The following is a 12885-nucleotide window of genomic DNA, read 5'->3' as shown; positions in this document are numbered from 1 at the left end:
CGAGTTTTTTTTAAATTCAGAGTTAAATATGATCTATTTTAATATACTTCTGTTTAACAGATTTGAAGAACATCCATTATTATGATGCCAATTCAAAATATACAAGACCACGTTTGTTACCACTATTTTGGAGCATGCAAAACTGTGCTACTTCTGGAAGAAGCCTTCCAACACCAGGTTAACGTCCAACAGGTTTGTTTGGAATCACTAGCTTTAGAGGCATAGTTCATTCATCAGATGAGTCACCCGATGAAGGAGCCACGCTCCAAAAGCTAGTGATTCAAAACAAACCTGTTGGACTTTAACCTGGTGTCGGAAGACTTCTTGCTGTGCCCACCCCAGTCCAACGCCGGCATCGCCACATCATGTGCTACTTCTGGTTTTACCCAAACTAAAGCCAGTGACTTCAGCTACCTGCAACAGAAAGCCAACAGGTGATACAAATAGAATCCGTGCAAAGAAACTACTTCTAGCAGATCCAATAATCCACCTGTGGTCCAAATTCCTGGATTAGAACATATAATTGTCCTCAACATATTTTAAGAACCAGCAACATTTTCATCTTGCTTTATATTAACACTGCAAAGCAAGTCATTTTTACAAACCTTGAATTATTCCAAGTGCGCCATATACTCCTAGTCTGAGTGAAGTATGTTGTTGGGTCCCATTAACAACTGGATCGTCTGTCCATAAACTCAGCCAATAATTAGAAGATAAAGAGGCTATATGTTGGCATAGGTAGAATAGAACAATGCAGAAAGAAATGCAGGTTCCAATTGCCTTGATGTATGACCAGAAAACAGCGAATTTTACCTGAATTTTTTTTAAAATTGAAAAAGATCAGAATTACATGCAAACAGATCATCAAATTGTGAGAAAATACAAAGCCATAGAACAAACGCTGCTTACTTCACAACCTTGAGATCAGTGGTTTACACTCCAGGCTGATAAATACTTAACTGTACATGAGGAATTTTAAGTTTTTTTTGCTTTGTTCCTCTACGAGATGAAAATGCAATACCTCAACTTCCAAGAAAAAAAATGATTGCTATTATCACAGCGCAAGCTCAAATCTAATTAAATAAAATTGGCCTGCGTATCTCCAGATACACTGCTCAGCACATCGATTTTATTGCCATATATGCCACGCTAAAGCCAATTCATTCTAAACAGACAGATATATGCGGAGAGGTTGTTTCCTCTTGTGGGGGAGTCTAGGACCAGAGGGCAGAATCTCAGAGTAAGGGAGTCGCCCAGTTAGGACCGAGATGAGGAGGAATTTCTTCTCTCAGAGGGTAGTGAATCTGCAAAATTCTTTACCACAGAGAGTTGTAGAGGCTGGGTCATTAAATATGTTCACAGCTGAGGTAGAAATTATTAATCAGTGAGGGAACCAAGGGTTATGGGGATAAGGCGGGAAAGTGGAGTTGAGAATTAGATTAGATCAGTCATGATCTCATTGAATGACTCATGGACCGAAGAGCCTATTTCCGCTCCCATCTCCTAAGACCATAAGAGAATAGGCCAGATGAATGAGTGACTGAAGAAATGGTGCAAGAGGGAGAGATTTAGATTCCTGAGGCAATGGAATGGATTCTGGGGAAGAGGGACTTGTACAAGCTGGATGGAGTTGCACCCCAACAGGGCCAGAGCCAACACCCTCACAGGGGCATCACTTGTATCGTGGAGGAGGGTTTAAACTAGAGTGGCAGCAGAATGGGAACCCGAGCACGGAGACACAAGAGAAGGAAATAAAGATAGAAATTAAAGACAGAAATGTAGAAAGGAAAGGTGAAAGTCAGAGGAAAGGAGGGCTAGTAGCGAACAGGGCCATAGTACAAAATAAGATGCACAAAAATGTTAAAAAGGCAAATCTAAAAGATACTGTATCTGAATGCAAGGAACATTTGCAATAAGATAGAGAAACTAACAGCACAAGTGGTCCTAAACAGATGCGATATGATTGCGTCTATGGAAGTGTAGCTGCAAGGTAACCAAGGCTGGGAACTAAATATCCACAGGTATTCAATATTTAGGAAGGGCGGGTAATAAAAATGAGATGGGGGTGGCTTTGTTAGTTCAGGGTGAAATCAGTGCAATAGTGAAAGAGGATATATATATATATATATATATATATATATATATATATATATATCTCTCTACAAAGTCCACTAAGAGGTTAAAGCACACGGGGTTGAGGGTAATATATGGGCATGGATTGAGAGTTGGTTCGCAGACAGAAAGGGGAGTAGGAATAAAGGGGTATTTTACAGAGTGGCAGCCAGTGACTATTGGGGTACCACAGGGATCAAGGCAGATTCAGCACAACATGAACAAGTGCTGAACACAGCTCAACATGAACAAGTGCTGAACACAGCTCCAGGGTCCCAGGTTCGATTCCCGGCTTGGGTCACTGTCTGTGCGGAGTCTGTACATCCTCCCAGTGTGTGCGTGGGTTTCCTCCGGGTGCTCCGGTTTCCTCCCCCAGTCCAAAGATGTGCAGGTTCGGTGGATTGGCCATGATAAATTGCCAAGTATCCAAAATTGCCCTTAGTGTTGGGTGGGGTTACTGGATTATGGGGATAGGGTGCTCTTTCCAAGAGCTGGTGCAGACTCGATGGGCCAAATGGCCTCCTTCTGCACTGTAAATTCTATGAAGTGTAAAGTTATCCACTTCGGTTTGGATAAACAGAATGGCAGATATTGTTTAAATGGTTTAGGAAATGTTGATGTACGAAGGGATCTGGGTGCCCTGGTGCACCAGATCATTGAAAGCAAGCCTGCAGGGACAGCAAGCAGTTAGGAAGGCAAATGGTATGTTGGCCTTACTTGCAAAAGCACGAGTACAGGAGCAAGAATGTCTTACTGCAGCTGTACAGATTTTTGGTGATACCACACCTGGAGTACTGGGTGCCGTTTTGGTCTCCTTACCGAAGAAAGGATACATTTGCCATCAGCAAAAGCTGGAGTATGACGTTGAGATAGAGATTCAGCATTGATTACATTGAATGGCCGAGCAGGCTCAATGGGCCGAATGGATGACTCCGGCTCCTATTCTCTATCTTTCTTCATGGTTAGATCTTCACCTGAGGAAGGAGCAGTGCTCCGAAAGCTCGTGTTTGAAACAAACCTGTTGGACTCTAACCTGGTGTTGCAAGACTTCTTACCGTGCCCAGTCCAACGTCAGCATCTCCACATCATTTCTTGAAAGATGCACATATGGAGAAGGCAGTACACGAATAAGGGATAATTCTAGAAATAGAAGGCTCTCCTGCCTCTCTCAAGTCTCATTTCAACATAGCCAAAGGAAACATACACCCCCCTCCCCATTTTACCATCCTCTGACGTCCACCTGACTGCCAATTTAATTCCGTGCAATGGATTGAAATTGCACCAAACCTATTTCTAAAGCCAGCCAACTGGGCTCATTTTCATCCGGTGGGTCTGAAGTGGATCCCAGAGTGTTTAACTCATGATGTCATTCAGTCCCCGTGAACAATTTTTCCATCTGTGTGTCAGCCACCATAAGCAATGAAAAAGAAACCAGATCTCCATTTAAGTGAACCTCTAAGCTTAATCATAAAAATATTATATACACATGCATACATAATCTACTCTGTTAGCTAAACACCAAGCAAGCTAGTCAAAGGCTTAGTTTCCACAAAACTAACCTTATGTAGTTGAAAAAAATAAGATAAGTGTAGCTGTAAGTAATAAATAGCGATTTTCAATTTTACAGTGAAATAAATGGCTTTTCTTCCCAAGTTAGTGTTGAGACCACTGGGACAGTAGCACCCGTTCCAAGAATACTGCAAAGTACACTGTTTGGCACAAATATCATTTGCAGCATCAATCAGGTGTTGATGGGATTAGACAGCATCTCTCACTAAAGGTTGGAAAGGCGCTGGATGGCACCTTGAAATAATGACAATTTTTCAAAAATGCACATAAACTGTACAGTGACTAGAATAGCACTCAGATTTATTTGGAACTCCTTCACTGATTGTATGCAGGCAGATCAGGTATAAAGATGTACAATAATAATTATTATGCATTTCCTTACTCTACCAGTCAGAGCTTTGTCAGCTTCCGTCAATTTCACACCAGCTGCCTGCTTTGCTTTTTCACTGGCATCTTGCAAGTTTGAGTTTTTCTGCTGTGAAGGCATTGCTTCCTCATCGTAAGACGCAGAGCTGGATTTAATAGTAATAATCTTTATTAGTGTCACAAGTAGGCTTACATTAACAGTGCAATGAAGTTACTGTGAAAAGCCCCGAGTCGCCACACTCCGGCGCCTGTTCGGGTACACGGAGGGAGCATTCAGAATGTTCAATTCACCTAACAAGCACGTCTTTCAGGACTTGCTGGAGGAAACCGGAGCACCCAGAGGAAACCCACGCAGACACAGGGAGAACATTCATTGTATAATTATCAAAAGAGAAAGTACCAGTGAAATACAGCGGAATCGGCTGCACTTAATGGAATAGAAATGTCAGGAAGTTCACTCAAGAGTGGGACTCGCTATTACATGGGGTGGTTGAGGTGAATAACATTGGCAGATTTAATAGAAGCTAGGTAAGTAAATTAGGAAAAAATAAATAAGGACAATAGTGTGAGAATAAGGTGGGAGAGGCTATTGTGGAACACCAACACTGACACAGATCTGTTGAATTGAATAGTCTGTTTCTGGCAGCAAATTCTGTGCAATGCCAATTGATTTGTGTGGCCTGTAGGCATTGAGTTCTTAGTTTCTTCATTAATGTTTCTATTTTATAAATTTTTTGAACGGTTAAGTCTTCAGACTTTTGTTGAGTCGCATACCAGGTTTGTTGTTCCATTGCCTGACACAGAAAAAGGCCAATTGGTAAGTAAATTTGATATTTCACACAATTGACAAAGATTCATTAGATTTGAAGGCATTTTTCAAAAAGAGTGTTTGTTTCAGCACACATTTGCACAGAAAGCATACCTTAAGGGAGAGTTTCGTGATGCCCTGTGTGGATGAATGTGTTTTTGATCTTGTTCCGTTTCTGCTGGGGCATCGAATTCCAAACCATGAAACAATTGAAAAATAAAACATTTGATATTATCCCATTGAGGAAGGTGGCAGAAGAGCAATTACAGTAACAGATGTTGAGTGTCGAAAAAGCAGCAACAGTACCTGTTTAGCAGCATCAACCAACAGGCTGAAGTATTTTTTCTATGCAGTTTTAATTTTATGACAAGAATTAGAGCAAACCTCAGGTACACACCTGAATATACAAACAACGCCGCTCAATTCCTTTATGAAACATTTACCTAAAGAATCAGCCATCGACCTACTGAATGGATAAAGTGGACATTAAATGTACTAGGTTCCAGAATGGAGTTTGTGCATAGAATATTATGCTCGGGTTTAGTGGGGCACAGACTTGGCCAAAAGTAGATTCACCATGACGATAATCGTGGGACGAGAATTCTGCGCAGGACACAGGCAGCCACTCTCAAATAAGATCAACATGCCTTACCTCGCTTTCCAGGTCAATGGGGTCAGGAACTGGTGATCCATTTCATATGGCAATCAGGGAAGAGAACGGGGTTAAACTGATAACCTGGGTTCGGTTTGTTGACTGTAGGGTTGAAACTTATTTGCTCAAAAATCTTACCGGTGACTAATTTTAATATGCAAAGTAAGGAACCAAGTGCATGGTCTGTTCAAATAGGTGAAATTTCCTCATTTTCCTTCTATGCCCTCTTTTTAAAAAAGACAGCATTTTAATTAAAAACTTATTCCAATTTTAACTTCATTCAATTAATTCAGCAATGTCACATTCATTTTCTATAAAGGCAAATCCGCATTACAATTATTTCCATGCAAAACAAAACAAGGATGCAATAAAAGAAATGCAGCAACACGACGCAGAGCATTAAGAATGCAGATTTAATGGGGGCGAGGGGGTCCTGCCAAAAAGTTTTTTTTTCCCCCAAAGATTGCAACGGTGGAGAAATTTGATCGCTTTGATATCCGGAAAATCCTCCACCTTTTCGCTGAATAGCTGGCAACTCATAAGAGACTAAAGAGCCCTGCATAACAGTGTGTGAGTAATAACAAGACAAAACAATGGGTCAATCCAGGGGAATTCTAAGCAGAGCTTACCATCGAGTCAGCACCACCCCTCTGCAAGAGTACCTTACCCGAGACCCACTCGCCTTCCCTGTCCCCCTAACCCTACCCAACCTGCTCATTCCTGGCATCCCTGGACACTAAGGGGCAGTTTAGCATGATCCTTGTTCACCAATACTTTTGTAGTCCCTATTTATGTCTAATATAAGACAGGTTTTTGTAGGATACATAGAAATGGTACACTGCACTGATGAAACCCACCCCGTACCAGCCTCCCCGAACAGGCGCAGGAATGTGGCGACTAGGGGCTTTTCACAGTAACTTCGTTTGAAGCCTACTTGTGACAATAAGCGATTTTCATTTTATTTTATAAAAAGCAAATTTTTAGCAAACTATTAGCAATTTGGATATCCAACACATTGCCGTTCGAAATGAAACAAGAAAATGCTAGAAATTGGATCGAAAGGATAGTCATTTAATCCCTCGGGCTCGCTGTTCTCCCTTTTTCTACCTTTGCATTTTATTGCTTACCTAATAAGAGTCCATCTATCTCAGACTTAAAGGCACCTATTCTGCCCCTTGTTTGTCCTGGGTGAAAGGTCTAGATTTCTGCATCCCACTGTCTGAAAGATTGCTGCCCGGGTTCAGTGAATCATATCTTATATACAGCACAAAGCATAGGAGTCTATGCTGGTTTACATATCGACGCAAACCTCCTCCCATTGCATCTACCTCATCTCCACCTTTCAGTACAGCCTTCCATTTCTTTTTCCCCTCACATTTACTCATCTAGTTTCCTTTCACAAGACATCCAAGCTATTTGAGTCATCCATTTGTGGAAGGAGGAAGTTCCACATTCTAACCACGAGTAAGAATGCGGTTTATCACATTCAACCGTTATCTATTTCATTTTTGTTTTTTTGGTGCTAACATTAACTGAGCAAAATAGGGAAGGGGGGGGGGAAGAGCACTAGCATTAACTAGTGCAACTGGGGAAGGATTGGGAAGAGAGACTAGTGCTGGCGCTGAGCAGGATCGGAAGCGAAAAGACTGCTCCCAGGACCGGCGCAGGATTTGGAAGCCCTCTCGAGTGGCCCAGTTCTTAATTCTCCCATCGGGAGGACTTAATTTCTCCAAATCTATCCAAATTTTAAACACTTCAATCGAATCATCCCACAAACTCCTAAAAACCAAGTTTACACAACCTGTCCTCATAGGTGATCCATCGATGTCTGAACAAACAAAGAACAAAGAAATGTACAGCACAGGAACAGGCCCTTCGGCCCTCCAAGCCCGTGCCGATCTGACTGGAGAAGGGTCAGGTTAAGGTTTCAGGTGTATGGTAGAATGGTTTACTTTGGACACCCCATACACACCTCACCCAATAAATGTTATCTTCTACTGAACTTAGATTCTTGGTGTTCACTCTCCCCATGGGAGCAGAAAATCTTGCCCCTTGCTGGGCCCAAGGGAAAATTCTAGCCGTCTGTTTCATTTCAGATTTCCAGCACTTTCGGAAGTCATTGCAACGGGTACAATCTTAGCAAAATACCTTGATGTCTGCAGTTGTCCATACGATATACATGAACACAAGTGATTTTTAAAATTCAGATCTGATCTAACAGTGAAAAGGGACTATGCATCTCTCTAATGAGGGTCAAATTATTCATGCCTATATCTCGGACATATAGTTATGGTGTTGGATATTCTGATTTCAAAATCAAATCATGCATCTACAGATTTTCCAGCTATGCTGGTGGATATTAAGAAAAGGCAATACAAACCTTTCTCCTCCTCCACAATATTGTCCATAGCTGCATGGTGACAGGAAAGGAAATAGTTGATCATTTTGTAAAAAATACTGCTAAATGTTGCAGCTTAGTCAGGGCTCGTGGACGTATCAAATATTTATGAATTGACGCTAAAGTAAAATGCCTCAAGTTTCATGAATCTGCTTTACACTGAACGATTTCCTTATGTAAAAGTAGAATTTATATTCCTTAAAAGTCACCTAAAAAACTTTATTGCACTTTTTTGGTAGATCCAGTTTCAAGATATGTCCAATTAAGCATTTAAATACATAGACCAAAATTATAAAAAGCCTCCCACCCCAATTTTGAAAGTGGTGCAGAACAGACTCTATACATTAACAAATAATCAGTGACTTTTCAGATCAGGAGTAGAATCAAGTTCTGCAATCTTAATAACAATTACAATGTGCATTTATATTGTGCCTTTAAATGGAAGAAAACACCCTTAGCCAGGAGTACAAAATTGACACTGTACCAAATGCACAAGGAGTGTTCAATGCAGAGCTCAGTCTGGGTCCTTAAATTAATTACGCTAAAGTTAGAAGTGCTTTTATTTTTTATAGCTGTTTCAGAGTAGCTATTGGTTTAAAACCAGCAGAACTGTCCGAAGTTAATGATTGTCCAGGGGAAGTTAGCACTTCTGGATAATTGCCATGTAAAGCCTCAGCTGGGAACGTCAGAGAATGAATCCTTAGCGTGTCTTTGGGGTACTCCCCTGGGGAGCCAGGAAGTTACAGGCCATCATGTCACCAATAATCTGATGTCTGTCAAAGACTGTGCAGATAAAATGGAAGATTCTGAAACCATACCAAGCTGGATTTGTACAGCATTGGTAGAAGACAATTATTGAAGAGGTGCTTTTGTATATGGGCTTGATCTTTTGCAATTTCTCACCTTCATTATCTGTAGGAGCATAAGTGCGTAGGAACTCTGCAAATGCCCCATTTTGCTTTAAAAGTTCCTTGTAGGTGCCCGACTCTGAGATTTTCCCATCAACCATCACAAGAATCCTGTCCATTTGAGCCAGGAAGCTAACACCATGAGTAACCAAGACACGAGTCTGTAAATAAAACAATTTTTACCAAAATGTATTTATTATCGTGGGTGGAAATAAAAATGTTTGCATGACCAAGCTAAATTCCAACGGTTGCTCACCTTGTTTTTGAGTAAACCTTTGGGTCCAATTACTTTATCAAAAATATGTCGACCGACATGTGCATCAACTGCAGAGAGTGGATCATCCAGAAAATAGACTGAATTATCACTGTAAACCGCTCGAGCTAGACTCACCCTCTGCTTCTGACCTCCTGATAAATTCACACCCTAGATAGGAAAAAATATATAATTCTAACTTTGATATTTAATTATCTGATCATGTTGAACCTTTGTTGATTTGGATAAAAGTATAACAATAATAATAATGATAATAATAATCTTTTATTGTCACAAGTATGAAATTACTATTCATGTTAAAATGGGTAACTGTCAATATCAGGCTTCCTTTAGTGTTGTAAATCCTCAGAAATGGATCAGAGTTCTATCCCCTGGTAGTCTCAATGTCTTGCATTTTATTAAATGATTTTTTTTGAAAGGCAGTGGAAAAGGACAAGTGGAAAAAAAGGGCTTCTCTTTCTCCAACAAAGATACAGAGATCGATAATTTGTAGTTTATAATTCTGTTTTAGGCGTAGACGATACAAAGCATTTTTTGGAAATTCCTATAAATCAATGAGCACTAAACGGGTTGCGTTTGGTGACCATTATTATTTGAGCAAGTATCTAATATGAACAAGAGATAATTAACATAAAGAGCACAATCTTCATGGTATTTATTTCCTTTTTGCTTAAATGTTGCTTCCTCGTTTTAAATTCCCGGCCAAAATGATGGCCGGGGAATCTTACATTTGCTAGCCAGAAAACAGCCTGCATATGCTCAATTTGTGATTTACTCATCTTGCATTCACCGTTTTCCACTGCTTCAAATAATCGAACAAACAACTGGAATTCACCTTGTGGCAAGTTGTAGCCACAAACTCATATGAGCTGTTAAATGCAGTTGATGACCTGGTTAGCCATCAACATACTCAAGAGGCTGAATGGTCCACTGCTATTCCTAATGTTCCTATTATTTGCACACAAATATGTCCTGTCATATATTGCGTTTACATAAGGTTTTCTCCCATTTTTGGTCTAATATATTTCTACAGGGTGCAATGTGTAATCCACCAATACAGATCAGTCTATTATTAGGATACCGGACCAGACCCCAACGTTTGTTAGGATACTGGACGAGAAACCCCAAATAATTTGTAAAATTGTGAGAAAAGGATACTTCACCCCAATTCTGACTCTAACCAATTAGGCATCTTTTATGTTAAAACAAACTTTCATTTAAACACATTGAGCTGGATTCTCCATTTGGGAGATTATGTTTTCCCGCCGGAGCTGAATTGCACCAGTTTTACCATCCCCTTGTGTTCCACACCATGCAAATTTATGCTAGCGATTCATAGCTTTTGAGTAGTGGTCTGTGACTGACAGCTCGTAAAAACCATCTGCAACGTTGACCCATTCATATTGTTTCAGGCTTCAGTGGCCTACGTGGTGAAACCCCCGTGTTCATAAACATTGACCACATCAAAGAGAGGTAAGTGCAGTGAAACCCTGCGCTCGATGGAGTGCACTTACATCACTTTGACGTGGTCGGGGGGGGGGGGGGGGGGGGGGGGGGGGGGGGTGATGTGCGCGCGGGTCGAGTCACCCCCCTACTTTGAGGTGAGAGGCGGGCTGCTACCATTGTGGTTGGCCTACTCCCTTGGTCTACCAAGCCAGGGGCACGATTGTAGAGACCACAAATGAACCGCGCCCATATGATTCCCAGCCGTAGAGACCAGAGAATCATGGAAGAGCGCAGCACAGGATGCCAGACCCGCTAAATAGATGCAAATGAGTCATTACGACCCATTTGCATTTATTTACATGCTCACGCTGGCGTACGGCGTGTAACCCGTTCTCGTCGCCAGTGGGGTCCAGATAATCACGTTCAGATCGGTGGCCGATGCCGATCCCAATTTTGCAACGACGCCCAATTCTCCATCCCATCAGGGCATTCCGGGACAGAGAAACCTGCCCATTATTAAAGAACTAGCGTTACAATTAACAGTTAAAAAGTTCTTAAATAAAGCAAAAAAATGTTAACTTATGGCCTACACCTTCACTAAATAAATATTATTCCAACCATGTGACCCAATACAGTTCAAATGCCAATAAATAAACTTAACAAAATAGGTTAATTTGTTTTTCTCTGAGACTTTTGAGAGAGACCTTTTCAGGAACAACCAGAAAATACTTTTATCCAGTCAGAATCAAATTCTATGGTAAAACTGCCAAAACTACACAGACCTGGCTCCTCCCATTAACTATATCATCTGTATCTCACTAAGATGTCCGATGATCAGCCCAGCCAGGCCCAAACACCATCCCTCAAAATTATCTACACCCCAGGGAACTGTCCAAATATAAACAATATTCCATTATCCATTTATATGTAAATGGTTAGAATGAATAATTATCTCAATTGTACACCTCAATTACAGCTTTAGTAGGACTCACTGCCTGGATGCATTTTAACGCAGGGTTTTTAAATCACATTATTACAACAAAATATAAAATACAATTTCTTACATTCATCACACTATCATCATACACAAACAAAATAAGTGTCTTAAAACCTCAAACTGAAAGCCTAAGTTTACTGTTTCCAGTCTGTAATCGTTCTCACTGCAGATTAATTCAGGCCTCTGCAGTTTCAGAAATACGAAAGCTCTTCTCGGGAAAACAAAGGGGAGAGAAAGATCTTAAACCTTAACAATAGACTTTTGTATTAAAGTTACTAAATCTCAGGAGTATGGGAATAATGCATATGCATACTGAACCTTCTCTCCTATTTCGGTCTCGTCTCCTGCGGGCAGACTCTCCAGGTCAGGTCGAAGTGCACAGCTCTCAACTACTTTCATGTACCAGTCTTCCATTAATTCCTGACCAAAGATAATATTGGCTCTTAAAGATGCATTTTGGATCCATGCATGCTGTGGGACATATGCCACTGAACCCTGTATATATAAATAGAAACAAAGAGTAATTTCCGTTTCTAAATTTGGTCTTCAATGCAATTGGTGTTTGCTATTTTAAACAAACAAGCATGGACGCTGATACCACGCATTAACATTAAACAAGAAACATTCACAACAAGGGAAACTTTTATTCAATTGTGTCCACATAACCGCACGCTGCACCTGTATAAATAATGAATTCGAACAAAATCAATTAGCCAACGACAAAATTATCCCACATGGCATGGCACAGGTCACATTTCATCTAATAGTTTGCTTGTCCAGTGTTGCGACCTGCAACCAGAGTTGCAACACAATTAAAAAATATATTTCTTATAAAAACACTCCAAATCTTTGGCCCTTAGCTGCCCAATAACTACAGTGAGCAGGTTTGGAAATTTAAACATAATTAGGTTTATTAATAACAGTAATTCGAATAAAAAATGCAGCAAATACACAGGTTAACTATTATCTAATTCCACACGCGCACACACACTTGGTAAAAAAAAAAAAGTCTTTGTTTCAGAGGATTGTCTTATAGCACATCTTCTTAAAACCTCAAACTGAAAGCCGAAATTTACGGTTTCCAGTCTGTAATTGTTTTCACTTCAGATTAATTCAGGCCTCTGCAGTTTCAGAAATATGGAAGCTCTGCTGGGGAAAACAAAGGAGGAGAGAAACCTGGTCCTTTCCTCTTCTGAGTGTCCAGGTCCTCAACTGCCTTTCCCCTGGCTTTCTGAAAATTATCCCATTCGGGCAGGACCCAATCACCGCCTGTTACTGGGCAGAGTACAGCCATTTGGCCAATTCACTGGCCACCAGCCAACCAAACGTCCCACCAATCTCCCCAGGTGCCAAAA

General features: G+C 40.7%; 1 protein-coding gene across 3 annotated transcripts in view; it reads right to left on the bottom strand.

The window, feature by feature from the left end:
- The window catches only part of abcc1 (ATP binding cassette subfamily C member 1 (ABCC1 blood group)), a 114161-nt gene that overhangs the window by 19276 nt on the left and 82000 nt on the right, over window positions 1–12885 (bottom strand). Inside the window, exons 17-23 of one of the 3 annotated variants that reach the window (XM_072481852.1) lie at window positions 11849–12025; window positions 9070–9237; window positions 8809–8974; window positions 7888–7917; window positions 4970–5030; window positions 4064–4193; window positions 606–813 (exon numbers count right to left, since the gene is read on the bottom strand). In XM_072481852.1, the coding sequence (XP_072337953.1) occupies window positions 606–813; window positions 4064–4193; window positions 4970–5030; window positions 7888–7917; window positions 8809–8974; window positions 9070–9237; window positions 11849–12025 (940 nt within the window). Of the gene's footprint in view, window positions 1–605; window positions 814–4063; window positions 4194–4969; window positions 5034–7887; window positions 7918–8808; window positions 8975–9069; window positions 9238–11848; window positions 12026–12885 lie in introns of all 3 variants that reach the window. The other 2 variants (XM_072481853.1, XM_072481854.1) reach the window with 2 other exon arrangements.

This window comes from Scyliorhinus torazame, chromosome 17 (genome assembly GCF_047496885.1).
Source record: "Scyliorhinus torazame isolate Kashiwa2021f chromosome 17, sScyTor2.1, whole genome shotgun sequence".
In the NCBI taxonomy this organism is placed as follows: domain Eukaryota; kingdom Metazoa; phylum Chordata; class Chondrichthyes; order Carcharhiniformes; family Scyliorhinidae; genus Scyliorhinus; species Scyliorhinus torazame.
The sequence above is the reverse complement of the archived record's forward strand: the minus strand, read 5'-3'. Positions and strand labels throughout refer to the sequence as shown.